Source organism: the organism of the source record quoted next, unplaced genomic scaffold (assembly GCF_019419815.1).
Source record: "Pyrus x bretschneideri cultivar Hongxiangsu unplaced genomic scaffold, Pyrus_bretschneideri_v1 Contig33, whole genome shotgun sequence".
In the NCBI taxonomy this organism is placed as follows: Eukaryota; Viridiplantae; Streptophyta; class Magnoliopsida; order Rosales; family Rosaceae; genus Pyrus; species Pyrus x bretschneideri.
The window spans coordinates 2,503,485-2,517,256 of NW_025999646.1; the positions used below are offsets into that span (position 1 = coordinate 2,503,485).

General features: G+C 37.3%; 1 protein-coding gene, 1 long non-coding RNA gene and 1 pseudogene across 6 annotated transcripts; 2 read left to right on the top strand and 1 right to left on the bottom strand.

Moving 5' to 3' along the window:
- The first annotated feature begins 592 nt into the window (after positions 1–592).
- Positions 593–2,864, top strand: LOC125480354 (annotated as a pseudogene).
- A 1,133-nt stretch (positions 2,865–3,997) lies between these two features.
- Positions 3,998–7,014, bottom strand: LOC125480340. Of its 5 annotated transcripts, none has more exons than XR_007260729.1 (4): positions 6,863–7,014; positions 5,322–6,705; positions 4,598–4,753; positions 3,998–4,407 (listed from the first exon to the last, which is right to left on the bottom strand). It is a non-coding gene; the product is annotated as an uncharacterized LOC125480340 (long non-coding RNA). The 5 variants fall into 5 exon arrangements; XR_007260728.1 differs by having other exon boundaries at positions 3,998–4,429; XR_007260730.1 differs by having other exon boundaries at positions 3,998–4,465.
- A 1,262-nt stretch (positions 7,015–8,276) lies between these two features.
- Positions 8,277–9,397, top strand: LOC125480420 (polyphenol oxidase latent form, chloroplastic-like). Its single transcript, XM_048591270.1, has 2 exons — positions 8,277–8,576; positions 8,722–9,397. The coding sequence occupies exons 1-2, from the start codon at positions 8,292–8,294 to the stop codon at positions 9,127–9,129; spliced, it is 693 nt and encodes a 230-aa protein (XP_048447227.1). The 5' UTR covers positions 8,277–8,291; the 3' UTR covers positions 9,130–9,397.
- Positions 9,398–13,772: the final 4,375 nt, after the last annotated feature.

A 13,772-nucleotide genomic window follows, 5' to 3' on the forward strand; every position in this document is an offset into this window, starting at 1 on the left:
CTAGTGTACTTTTTTCCTTTTTATGTCCATATATATATTTTTTCATTGCCAAATTTTCCCAAATTATATTATTGTATATGGTATTGTCGCACATAATGTCATCTAGGACTAGTGAGCTTAATTTTGGGAACGATAGTAGTTGACGATGCGACATGATAATAATAAGAGCAATACATCGATTGATGTGACAATATTTTGTATTTCATGTTTAGCTTGAGTCTAAACCTTTTATGTAGTTACTCAATGTGATAAATTAAACTTATACACAAGCATAATTGTTAACACCAAAATGTTATAACCGTTTTAGTTGTTAGCTGAATTTATTTGATTTAATCCAAACATTCTAATCTAGTTTTTTGTAAAACGATGCATCACACACACCGCTGTATCTTATGATAGACTCTTGTTAAACTATTCAATATGGCATTGCATGCACAAACGCCGTTGTATATGTTCTGTTTACATAGCCAACGTATAAAGCACTATCAATGGTGCTGAAGGTAGCCAGATGTTAACAACCCACTTTCACCTTCGAGGTTAAGTAATTTTCTCTCTCTTTCTCTTTGTCTCCTGCACGTTGTTTCTTCTCTTATATTACTTTAGTCCTTGAATATTTGTTTCTATAAAATTGTGGGGGTGATGAGTAAGGAATATATAAGAGCATGGTAGTATGGTACTATTGATTGTTACCTAAGTTTGCATAATTTTATAGGGTTGCCACCACCCACCAGTACCAAACCCCACACATCTATCAATCACAACTATCCTCGACCATACAAAAACCTTTCCTCTTCCATCATCATATCTTAATATTCTTCTCACACTTATATCATTAATAGTTATATACACATATACACACACACTTACATATACATATATATTAAAATTATTGAGATAAGGAGACTCAACTTAGACATGCTCACTTCTCAGGAGCTTCCTAGGCATTTCATTGCACCTGAAACCAGAATCACTCATTTCCTCCGATCAACGCGCTACCCTTTTGCTTATAAACAACCCTAGCTAGTCTCATACTCGTTAACTTCTTCAGACTGCTTTCTCTTTTCGCCGTCTGCGTTTCAAGGGCTAGATATAAGTATACCAGAAGAAGAAAAAGAAAAATCAAACACTTGTTCCTTGATCTTCATCTTCATTCGGGTTACTCGTAATCGATTCGTTGTTTCGGGTTTTGAGAGGGTTTGAGGAGATGGGATTGAGTACTAAGCAGGTCAACAGTGACGGGATGGATTGGAGTCAGACAAGCTTGCTGCAAGTTCAGACGTTTCAGCTGCCAAAACCACCAACCGCCGTCAGGAGGCAGCAGCAACAAAATCAGCAGCAGCAATCTGAGCCGTTGAAGTGTCCGAGATGTGAATCAATTAACACAAAGTTTTGCTACTACAATAACTACAACAAGTCACAGCCAAGACACTTCTGCAGAGCTTGCAAGAGGCACTGGACAAAAGGTGGGACTCTGCGAAACGTCCCCGTTGGCGGCGTCCGCAAAAACAAGCGCCACAAAAAGTCATCAAACAATTCTCCCTCGGAAGCAGCTGCCACAACCGCCGCAAACAGTGCGATGATCGAGGATCATCACGAGCAAAAACCCACGGCGCAAGCTCTCTATCGTGCGCTTATCGGTCCCCAATCTTCGCTTCCGCAACAGAATTTGGACAACACAATCATATTTTCATCAGCAGGTTTAAGTAGTGCTACTACTTTGCCTTTTCTTCATCAAAGTAGACACCTAATAAACTTTGATCCCTTCTCAAGCTCAATTAGTACTACTACTTCAAGTTCCTTTGACACAAACTTCTCTTCAATCTCAACATCTTTGCAATCCTTAAACGTTTATAACTACGCTGGCAACGAAGATCAGTTCAAAGTCACCGTAGAGGAGCCAACCATTACAAGCATCATGCCAAATATTCTTCCTCAGCAGCCCAATTGGAAAGCCCTTCCACAAGTAACGCCGCCACGGATGTGTACTCGAACGACTGGAATTGGGAAGACATCGAAACCCTCGTTTCTACTGATCTCAACTTGCCTCATTGGGATGATACTTCTGATCACATGAAACCATAAAATTAAAGAATTAGCCATCTTCATTAGCGGTATATTAAGTTGAATTGCGTGTGTGTGAGAAATCTACGACACAGAAACAGTCTCCCCGTTCTCTTGATGTGTCACTTTCAGTTTGTCACATTTTGCGATCTTCAGGTGATATAATTTCTGGTAGTTTGCTCTCTCAATCTTGTAATTTCTAAAGAGTGATGTAGACTGTTTGAAGCTGTCCTTGTCCTTAGGTTTCAGCTTCGAGATATTTAGTTTGAAAAAATTCTATATATGTATTAATTTGTAAGTTTGTAACTCTTATCTTGATTGCTCTTTGATTTTCTTTAAACTGATGGAAGAAGCACATAAATGCATGTAAAGGTTTATATTAGGGTTTTTTTTTTTGGTTCAATGATATAGAACTAATTGGTTTATTGATTTTATTTTATTTATTTTTATTGAAATTTTGGTGAGTGGTTTGTGATAGGAATGGAAATAGGGAACTACTACACAGCAGGGCGAAGGACAGAATATGATGGAAGATTCTTGTAAGATATGTATGTATATTTGGACAACTGAATAAGCTTGCACAGATTTGTTTCCCCATATTTTATGGCCACTGGTTCTAGTCCCTACAGAATTTGGGTTGTAAAGTAATTTTATAACACAATTTTTATGTTTTTTTTAATTATATTTAATGATTTTTGTGCACTTCTTCATTTTTTGAGCACATGGCTTGAATGAATGAAAAGAGAATAAAAAAACAGAATAAGAATTGCACGAGAAGAAAACGAGAGTGAAAATTCACGACCTGTTCCTTATTTAATTGTTTTATTATTCCCTTCCTGGTGTTGTGTATTTGATCATTCATAAAGCACTATTCTAAAAATCCCCGCCTAGCGCCGCCTAGGTGCTAGGTAGCTAGCCACTGCCCCGATTAATGCCTAGGCATTTGAAAATTAAGAAAGGGTGTCTAGACCTGATGAGGCACCTGCCTACCCCGCCCAGACCCGCTTAGGTTGCGACTCACTTAGATAGAAAATATATAACTTTCATTTTGTATTTTTTTTTTTTTTTGCAATAAATTATAAGAGACTTGCTGAATAGTTAAACGAACGCACATTATATGCTTATTCCCCATGTTTTCATTGTGTTCCAATACTTCATAATAAATATGCATTCTATTTTGTAGTTTATGATGAAAATATATAATTTTTAAGTATGAACAACACTTATTTACATGAAATATAATTGATTTACTTAAGTCTGCCTAGTCCATCTAGGCGCCTAGGCGCTAAGCCCCAGGCCGCTGCTCGACTAGCGCCTAGCCAGCTGCTCGGCTAGCGCCTAGCGTCTTTTAGAACCTTGTCATAAAGTTGTAAGATTGAGCCCTAAAATCCAGATCGTTTCGAAGTGGTCCTATTCTCATACTCACCCCAGTTCTAAAGACTACGGATTTAGCATGTGCATTTGGGGCCACAGTTCTGAGACATTTTTCTTTTTGTTAAAAATAGATCATGTTTTGATGCTTCAAACCTACGTTTCCTCGGATCCATCTGTAAAATAATTAGGATTATGAAGCAAATTGCCATCGATGGATGGCTCCAAAAGCACCAGTCCAATGCTTGTGCTGTAAAGTGAGGGAGCAAAATTGATCTAGGAATGGACTGAGGCACCGGACAAATGCCAGATACTAGTTTGGCGGCTCGGTTTGGAACGGACCATCCATTTTCGAATGTCTGATGAGGGCTAGTGGACTATTGTCTTGGCCGTTGTTTGACGCTGGAACTGGAACTGGACAACAATCCAATGTACTGTGTCTTAGTTACAGGAGGAGTGAGACTATAACACTGACTTGGACTCAATTCCAATCTCATCCAGTTCCATCCGTCGATCGAGACTAGTGGTAATTGGACACTGAACTCCAAATTAGTAAATTTTAAGAGACATAAAACTCCAAATATCATACATAAATCACAAGCATTTCAAATATTCAATCATATGGCCTGTTAATTAACTAACTTAGTCCATACTCATATATAAGATAGGCATGCAGCTATTAGTCAACCAACTACAAGTGATAATACAAGATCACTCTCACTTCCCTCCAATTGTTTCTGTTCTAGAGGTTCTGCATCCTCACGCCGGTGTCTCTGCTATAGGCAGCCGGGGATTTGTTAGCCCTGGAATAACTAACATAGTAAATCTCTGAGGATATGCCTGTGAGGACGACAAATGCAGCCCCAGCTCCGAAGATTCATTTCTTCATTGTCTCACATGAAAGTTTATCGTTCATAAACACAGTCCGGAACTTCGTGCGGTATGCATTTCTCACTGAACCGGCGAGAGGCATCCCTCAGCAATAAGAAAAAACACCCTGAAGTTTTCAATTCGACACCAGTAAATCTGAAGTCTGAAATTGAAATTTAAGAAAAGTATATGTCTTTCGACAACAAGCGATATTAAGATGTTGATCTTGAAAGTGTAAAGATTATAAACCAAGCATGATCTCAGAGAATGAGGGGATTATATGAGGAGTACTTACCAGCTGGTAATGAATAGCATGATTGCCCATGACCGAGATCCGCTGGGTCTCGATGCCTTTCCACAGCACAAGCATCGACTTGCCACCATTATCAGAGCTTGACTTGCCAATAAGAACAGAAAGATAGCTCGAATTGGCTTGAGTGTGTGGCTTGGCCTGCAAGGGAGAGATAATACATGAAGCAACATGTGCATCAGTTCGACTGAAATTGCTCGAGTCAACTAACAACGTAGCTTAACTGTAAAAGAAACTGATGGTTCTAATAACTTAAGCTGTCGGTGTGTGTTTCCTCCTCGTTCCAGTTAACGCCAAATTTGAAATTTGGAAATGAAACATGTTCCTGCGATTCGAGTAGAACGTTGATGACATACACATCTCATGAGACTTTTCGTCCTTCCTTCGGCTTTTGAGATTTTGAATTTCAATAACGTGAGGGTGAATCTCAAGTCTCAACTCAAGTTCCTAGTTGACATTTGGCTTAATCTCCACAGAAAAATCTTGTCCTTACCATTAACTTAACAAAATTTCCACACTAATTGTAAATTTTCTAAACCCTATTATAAACCTAAACCTGTAATAATATTATAATGGATTTCAAGGTTTTGCGCTAATTGGGCACATGTGAGATTCTCATTGCTAAGTTGTGGAAACTTTATTTGGACTTTCATTTAGCATGAAGATTACGAATTGATAAATTATTAGTAAAATCAAATTCTGCACTCACAATTTATTTTGGTGTTGCAATCGGGCACAAGTTTGGGCACCAATTGCCTGATTGGGCAGTCCGGCACTGCTGGGCCCACAGATTGCCCTGCTTTTTGTCATGGGCTGGAGCTGGGTTTTCCATCTTTTGGGGAATACTTGCCCATTTGCCCGACTTTTTGTCATGGGCTGGAAACGTTGAAGACATCCCCCAAAACCCCTCTTTTTCTCCCGAGCTCGAATTTCGTCTAAAACCCCGACACAAATCACACAGACAGAGACAGAGAAACGAAATGAAGATAAAAGCGTTTGATATTACAATCGTTGTTGCAAATCAAGAGTCCACAAAACGCCCACTTTTTTTACTTTTTTTTCTTTTTTAAGTGCGACTTTTTCTTCTCTTTTTATTTACAGTTATTTACTTCTTGGTGAAGAACATGAATACAAGTGAAAGGGAGTCCAAATAATTATTGAATAAAAAGAAAAAGAAATAAACCCTTGCCGCCCCAAATAAACGAAATCTAAATTCTCTTACCACTGAGAAAATTTTGAATCCAACTGTTGAAATCAGAACGTGTCGCTTATATTGTGTCAATATCAATATGTTTAGATAACAGAGAATCGATATGATGTTAGGATAATCTAATTCGAATTGCACATGTCATGTTCCTTATGGTTGATGGTTGAAGCTATTTTGACATTCACTTTTACCATAAAGTAAAGTCAATTGTAATTGAATCTATCTATGAACATTATTGATACCACAAAATCAACAAGTTATGAGAGAATGAGTAGATAGAATCAAATAATTGCATGTTTATTTCATTTCTCAAGTTTCACCCTCAGTCAAACAATACCATATTCTCACATCAGTATACATTGATTTCTATCACTAAATTTACTAATGCATACCAAGAATAAAAAAATTAAGGTGACCATCTTGTTTTCCTTGGCACCAAAGATACCACCAGACTGCTATCATCTTCAACTCATCCCACAGCAAGTCATTTATTTCTATACGCAAACTTTTTTCTATTTATATGATTTTTATGTTAATTGTATCGAAAATTAAGAGGTTGCGCATAGAGATAACCAACTTGTTGGAGGATGAGTTGAATGCAATAACAGTCGGGTGGTAACTTTGGTGCCAAGATATAAAAAATGGCGTCCCAGGTTTTGTTTGTGCATAGCTTGCATGTGCTTAACAAAATATATGAGATCGGAATGGTAACATGAATTCAAGGACAAGGGACTTGTTGGAGGACTTGGAAGCTGAAGGTGATGAAAGTAGCACTCCGGTGATGAATTTGGTGCCGATTGTGGATGCCATAAATTCAGGCAGGCTCATTCGATCGACGGGAACGATGAACTCAAACCATAATACTGCATTGGATCGTCTCCAATTCCTGACAAAAAATGTTCAGATTAACTAATGACAAAAACAACAGAAGCGCGTAAGGAGAAAACGAGAGTATGAAAATTTCCTCCTATGCACTCTGCTCTTTGTTTCTAGCATTTGAATTGAATAAATCAAACGGAACAAAGATGAAATGAAAAACTTACTTGAAGTTAAAGTGGTAAAGTTGCTGAGCTGATTTCTGCTGCGATGGTAATAGAGAGATGATGTATTTATAGGTGTTGATGCAATATAATCAAAGTTGGAGTACTAGAATTTAGTACTCACTGGTACTTTTACTTCTAATATGTAGTACAATTTGGTTTGCAGTGCAAATGTAGTACGAATAGGGCAACAAATGAAATCGCGTTTGCATCGAGATTCAACAACTCATTACTTTAAGAAAAAAAAAGTTGGGCTATCATAGTCAACTTTGGTGTAACATAATCATGTTAATGATTGGGCCGGCCTAAGCTTTTGATGTCTGCCCAATTTGCTTGTACGATCCAGTGTCGGTTTGGTGATGTTAGAAGTGCTTATTGAAGAAGCACTTATAGAAAATGCTAAATGTTCTTAAAATTTAGGATCACTTTAAGATTTCGCCTTAAACATGACATGGCTTTAATTTTCTTTTGATTACAAGAAAAGTAGTGCAAAATGAGAGATTTAGCACTTTAAAGTATGCAGATTTTGACAAACTATAGCCGAAAAAAGTAGAAATCCTTAAGCATAGTTGTTTGTGTAACGTTACTTGTCCAATGGGTTGAGGATAGTGATAGTGATCCAATGGTCAATAAGATACCATTTGTCATTAGATAAGAAAGGTTGTTAGATTAGGTAGTTATAAGGTAGCTTAAGAGATCAGCTTTAGTAATAAAAAAGAATATAAGTATGTAAGTATCTCTAACAGAAAGTGTAATGAAATTCTTGAGTATTAATCATTGAAATCTCTCTCTCTCTCTTTCTTCTCCAAGCTATCTTTGGTATCTTCTTCATTACTTCTTCTTCTTCATCATATTACAGTAAGGTTTACTCAATGAAGCTAAAGATGACGAGAATCAATGCATCATGATCCAACCAAGTGGCTTGGTGTAGGACACGAATGCAAAAAGCTATCGTTACGTATGTTTTAAGTGAACAAATTAACATGACATGGGTGCCGTATTTAAAAAAAAAAAAAAAAAAAAAGTAAATGAATTTTTTAAGTGGGTGTGATTTTGACCCAGTATGATCCTCTTTGGATTTTTTTGGTGACGATCTTTGAATTAGTGAATCGTGTCCGTTTATCGTACATCGTGCGGTCAGTTTTTGTCAAGTATTATTTATGTTTAATTTTAAATAAAAATATTTAAAATAAATTTTAATCACACAATATACAATAAACGGACATAATTTACAAATTTCAAAGATTTTCATAAAGATATCCAGCAAGATCTGGATTCGATTTTGTCAAAAGTAGGCCCTGAAAACAAAAAGTCTCGTCCTTATCTAGACTAATGGCTACGTAGAACGTGTGGCTGTAAATGTGATTAGACACTGCAAATGACATAAATTGTTCATCCATACATAGCTCTTGACAAAAAGGAAACAAAAACCATGGCTTCTTCTCTTCCACTATCATCCAACACCAAGATTACCACTTGCGCCATCGCCCCTTCACTCCCTCACATATTCCCAAACAAATCCCAGATCTCCTTAGTCAGAAATCTTAGAGGTTCATGTAAAGCAACAACAATCAACAGTGACCAAAACCTTAATCAAGATCCGCAAACTTGTCTGGTAAAATTGGATAGGAGAAATCTTCTCCTTGGTCTTGGAGGACTTGCCTTGGGGACTCATAACCTAACAAGGCCAGCAAACGCGGCAGAGGCATCAAAAAAGGTAGTGAACTGTCTTCAGAATAGAGTGTTAAACATTTGCCTCGAACAATTTTCATGTTTCTATGCATAAATTAAATTGCATAGTTAATTTGTTGAATCATGAGTGATTAAAATTTAGCAATTATATTCTGTATTTTTTTCAATAGGTAGTTTTGGTGGAGAGTAGTGAGTTGCCAATAGTTTTGGACTCTGTGGTGAGCGTGATCGTGCCGCGGCCGAGGAGGTCGAGGAGCAAGAAGGACAAGGAGGAGGAAGAGGAGGTGTTGGCGATTGAAGGGATTGAGTTTGTGGCAGACAAGGTGCTCAAGTTCGACGTGCATGTGAACGATGATGAGGACTCGCTGAGTCGACCTAACAACTCCGAGTTTGCAGGGAGCTTGGTGTTTTTGCCACAGTCCAAGAAAAAGGTTAAAACCAGCCTACATCTTGGGATTTCGGACTTGCTGGAGGACTTGGGAGCTGACGATGATGGCAGTATCAAGGTAACTTTGGTGCCAAGGAATGTCCAGCGACCTGTCACCATTGGTCGGATCAGGATCGAATATTTTGCCTAGATAATTAGAAAAGAAGCTTGCACATAACATTGTGTAAGGTGATCAAGATTCAAAAGACAATGGTATACCTATAAATCAATCATCAGATTCAGAATTGCAGACCAAGTAACCATGCCGGCTGCCGACTAAACTACCTGCTCTCCTCCACTTGATCTTGTACTAGTACTAGTAGTACTGCCAAAGATTCCACTCTTAAATCATTTGTCCGCATGAAAGTCGTACCTTTTTCTCTTCAACATATCTTCTGCTGCGCTTTGATTGTTGTTCACTTTCGTGTCTTCGTCATTGGCTTTCCTCTTCTTACCTGCTTCAGTCACATGATTCGAAGTACTAGAGCCCGATTTATGTCTAATAACTGGTGTCAGCCACCATGGGAGCGCAAATGGGAAGACAGCCATCGCGGAGTTATTACTGGAGCATAATCAACCGGAGTGACCTACTAGTCTTACTTACCTTTCTTGCACGAATGTTGCACATGACATTGTGTTCATTGAGTTCTAGATATAAGATATCTTCACTATTTAGGTCGAAAGCAAGCACCCCTACTGTGTTGGTCAAAGCATTTCGCATAACCATTCTGGATACGAAACCGCTGCCTACCAAACATCATTTGCCTGCAGAGTTGTCAACCTGATCATCATCTATCAACTCCCGAACACTCAGATCATTCGCTCGATTATTAGCTAACTGGCACTTTCGCAGACACGTACCTCCTCTAGCTCTGTTACACACACCTAGAGATTCAAATCTTGTAGTGAGAGTGACCAGATCATCTTTAGGCATACCAATGAAGCAACAATTAATATTTGTATCACCAGTGCTATTACTTGTAGAGCTTGTTGTGTTATTACTAATTGAGCTGGGATCCATCCCAATAACAAATCCGTCGTACATGCTCCCCCAGTACAACATGCCGTTGTAAGCAACCCTTGCTCGAGAGTCGAGCTATTGAAACAAAAGCTTCGTGGGCTTAAGACAACAGTAGTTGTCCATTTACGAGTCTCAGCAGAGAAGATCTCCGCTTCGAACTGGAAGGATGAGTCTTTGGGAAATTCAAAAAAAATCTGCACAACCTTGTACTCCCACTTGAATTAAGTTTTCTTATGTTTATGATGTCGTTGCTTGCTTGTATTGTTGTTTTTGGAGAAGTTTTGCAGTGTCTGAAATACGGTTCGATGCATCAAGTGTTATAATACAAGTGATTAAATTTTTTTTTTCTTCAAGTATCCAATTACTTGTATTATGATAGTTGGTGTACCTGTGTGTTATTGGCACACTGAAAAATGTCACTTGTTTGTGTTGTATTTTCTCTTATTAATGAATTCTGTAATTCTGTTATCTTTTGCTGACTAACAAGAACTATCAGAAATGATTTACCTGATTGGTATTAAAAAAATAAAATTATTATTGCTCACCCTCCAAAACAAAATCATTTACTAGGGCAAATTTCACTCTTGCGCAGGCCCAACCCAACATGGATATCATAGCAGATTGGGCTAGCCCGATAATTTGGAACAAACGGGCCTGACCCACCAATTTTTTTTTTTTTTTGTTTAATTAATAGAGATCACCAATTTGATCATTGTATGGTGCGGTGATGTACAATTTGGATAGCTTCGACCTAAACCCAGTTTTCTGTGGTCTGGTTAGTGGGTTTGGAGGGTGAGTCATGCTTTGATTGTTAATAATTGACCCATTTTAAAAGGATGGGGTGTAATGTGCAAAAACTAAAAGTTTGTGACCCATTTTAAAAATGACTTCTAACGTTGATGGTGTAAAATATATCTAGCCCAACAAAAAATCAATGTTAAATGGCTCGTTAAATTAAGAGAAATAGGGGGAGGGTTTGAATTCAGGCACATCAAATTAAAGAGAAGACTTTAACCACTAAGATAATCAATCACTTGGTTACTTTCGCATGATTGAAGGCATTGCAAAATATTAACAATTCGTACATAGTTAACACAAATATATTTTCTTTAAAAATGACTAGTTGGTGGCTTTGTTACGTTAGTCCACATTTTTTTAGGCCAAGAAGATTCACTAAGGCATTTCAGCTTCTCCCTGACCACCACTGCTATGATTCGAACCCATGATGTGTCATATAAAACACAGGTCTGAAATTCGTCACCAATAACTAGACCACCGCATAGTAATATTTTAACACAAATAATTAGCTACCATAAGATGTACTGTACATGGTTAAACAAGGTAGTTGTATTTGTAAATGATAAATCTAGATACATTTTTTTTAAAGAAAAGAGAGAAAAATGGGGCTCTCTTCTTCTCTTCTCATCCAGATCTATATGTGAAAATGGAACGGTCTTAAATTTTGTCAATGTAACAAATTTCTATCGCCATTGTCCCACTTTAAATGCTAGAGATTTCTACCTTCCACAACCACAACTTATTGTGATGACGAATGAGGCCTCTGGCGTTGTTACGGGGTTGCGAGTTGGGTGTCTCATTGGGTGTTAGTTCTGTTATTTTTGAATCTAATTCTCTTGAAGCGATATCTTATCTCAGCGGTCCTATTGATAATGGCAGTTGGGAGGCTTTCCCCATCTTGGCAAGGGTCCGATGGTTGAGTGGGGCTTTCCAGGTCTGTTGTTGGTCTTGGGTGCCAAGATCAGCCAATTGTGCAGCAGATGTTCTTGCATCGGCTGGTCTTACGGATATGTGCGATTTTGTTTGGGTCGATAGACCCTCATCTTCGTTAGTTCATGTCTTGTGTAATGATAGTCTTCCGTGTCCTCATTAGCTTTGTTGTGGTGGTGTTTGGGGTGACACTTTTACTTGGTGGAAGCGTATGATGCTTGTATCCCTGCTCGCTGCCTTGGTCTTGTTTGGTCTTTCTTGGTGTTTGCCTCTTGGTAAGCTTTCTTGTCCCTGTTTGGCTTCTTTGCCCTGGAATGTGGATTCCTAGTTTTCAAACAAACAAAAAAAAAAAAAAAAGGAGGAAGAAAAGAAATCAAAGTTGTTGCAAAATATTGATGAATAAGGACAATGACATTTTGTATTACAGGCTTATGAATCATGTGATAGTGAAATGACAACTGCTCAGATGTGCATTTAATTCAAGTGGGAAGATCACACCAACAAGAAATTTTTTAGTGTATCGAGCACGATTCGATACATTAAATATCATACTACAAATGATTTGATACTTAAGAAAATTTCGACCACTTTTATTATGACACTTTATATATCAATGCGTGTTCCAAATTATAATTTAAAAGATGAAATGAAATAACGTAACACGTGAGAAATCAAATCATACATACTAAAACATTTATAATTATTACGTTTTATTTTATGCAACGTAAAATAAACAAATAAAATTGAAAGAAACACTTTTATCATCTTCATTTATTTTATTAATATTTTGGTACACTTAACGTCAGGGAGAAGTACAATCAACCGTTCACTTGAGAACCATTGCGGACAATGTTTTGTATCCTAAAAAAAAAACAAAATAATATATATGTGTGACTCGTTGTCTTACCTAGTCCACCTACCCTGCATTCGAAAAAAACAATGAAATAAAATTGTACGGAAGTAAAATAAAAGATCAATAACAGCGGTGAGCCCCACAATACTTATGACCTTATCTAATAGCCTAATCCAGTCCAGCAGAGATTGTTCAACCTATCAGAAGTATTTTGTTAACCCTCCATAGGCTCCATTAAATGCTGCACGGTTAGTGGGCCTAATTGGCGAACCCAGCACTTATGACTTACACTGCTTCTACACCAGATTATCACCGCATGTGCGGTTATTGTTTCATGGAGCCGTGTTTCCGACAAATAATATTATTAAATTTAAATATCGGACCGTATTTTTGAATACTAAAAATCTCTCATCCATCTTGCGCATATGAATTGCAAAATCGTATATGGCATATGCCTAAACTTCCATTACATTAATGACCGAATTAATGTCTCTAACAATATTAAAAATTAATTTGAATTGGATTCAATATTTATTTTGTAACAATCAATAATATTTACACTAAAAAGGAGATGATGAGCTTAGTCTAGTAATAGGCCAGCAATAATGTTGTTCAAATTCACCTTTGGCAAAAATTGAACCTCAGAACTCTCACTTACAAGTGAAAAGAAATACTACTGCACCGTAATATTAAGTGGTTGGATAACTCAATATATTGGACGAGCATTAGGGATAAAGGGAGCGTAGGGCCACGAAGCACTCACCCCCTCTCAAACTTTTTATTTGAAACTTTTAGTATTAATCTCTTACAAAATGTTATTGAATTTTGAAGTGTCCCTCCTCTTATTTTTGCTTGTCTAAAACCATGTTGAGTTGCATATCTTTGTTAGTATGAATGTGTGTTCAGATTATTAATATAACAAGAAAAGAAAATATTAGAGAAAAGAGCGACAAAATTCGGGTTTTTGTAGCAAGTTTAACAAATTAGCTTGATTTGTACTCGCTCTTAAATTTCTATCTTCTACCTTCATTTAGACATAAAAATATGCAAGGGGGTACCAATCTCTTCATTCAGCATTTCTTCAATACTATGGTTTATCGTATTCAAGCTAAATCCAAGACAACAAAACCAGTTTAAGAAGATTAAAACTACTTTAGGTCGTGAAGATGTATTTAAATATTATTATTAACTT

Excerpts from the sequence above, each read along its gene's own strand:
- LOC125480420 (XM_048591270.1), top strand. The coding sequence starts at position 8,292 with ATGGCTTCTTCTCTTCCACTATCATCCAACACCAAGATTACCACTTGC. Across the intron at positions 8,577-8,721 it reads CGGCAGAGGCATCAAAAAAG|GTAGTTTTGGTGGAGAGTAG; the intron begins GTAGTGAACTGT and ends TTTTTTCAATAG.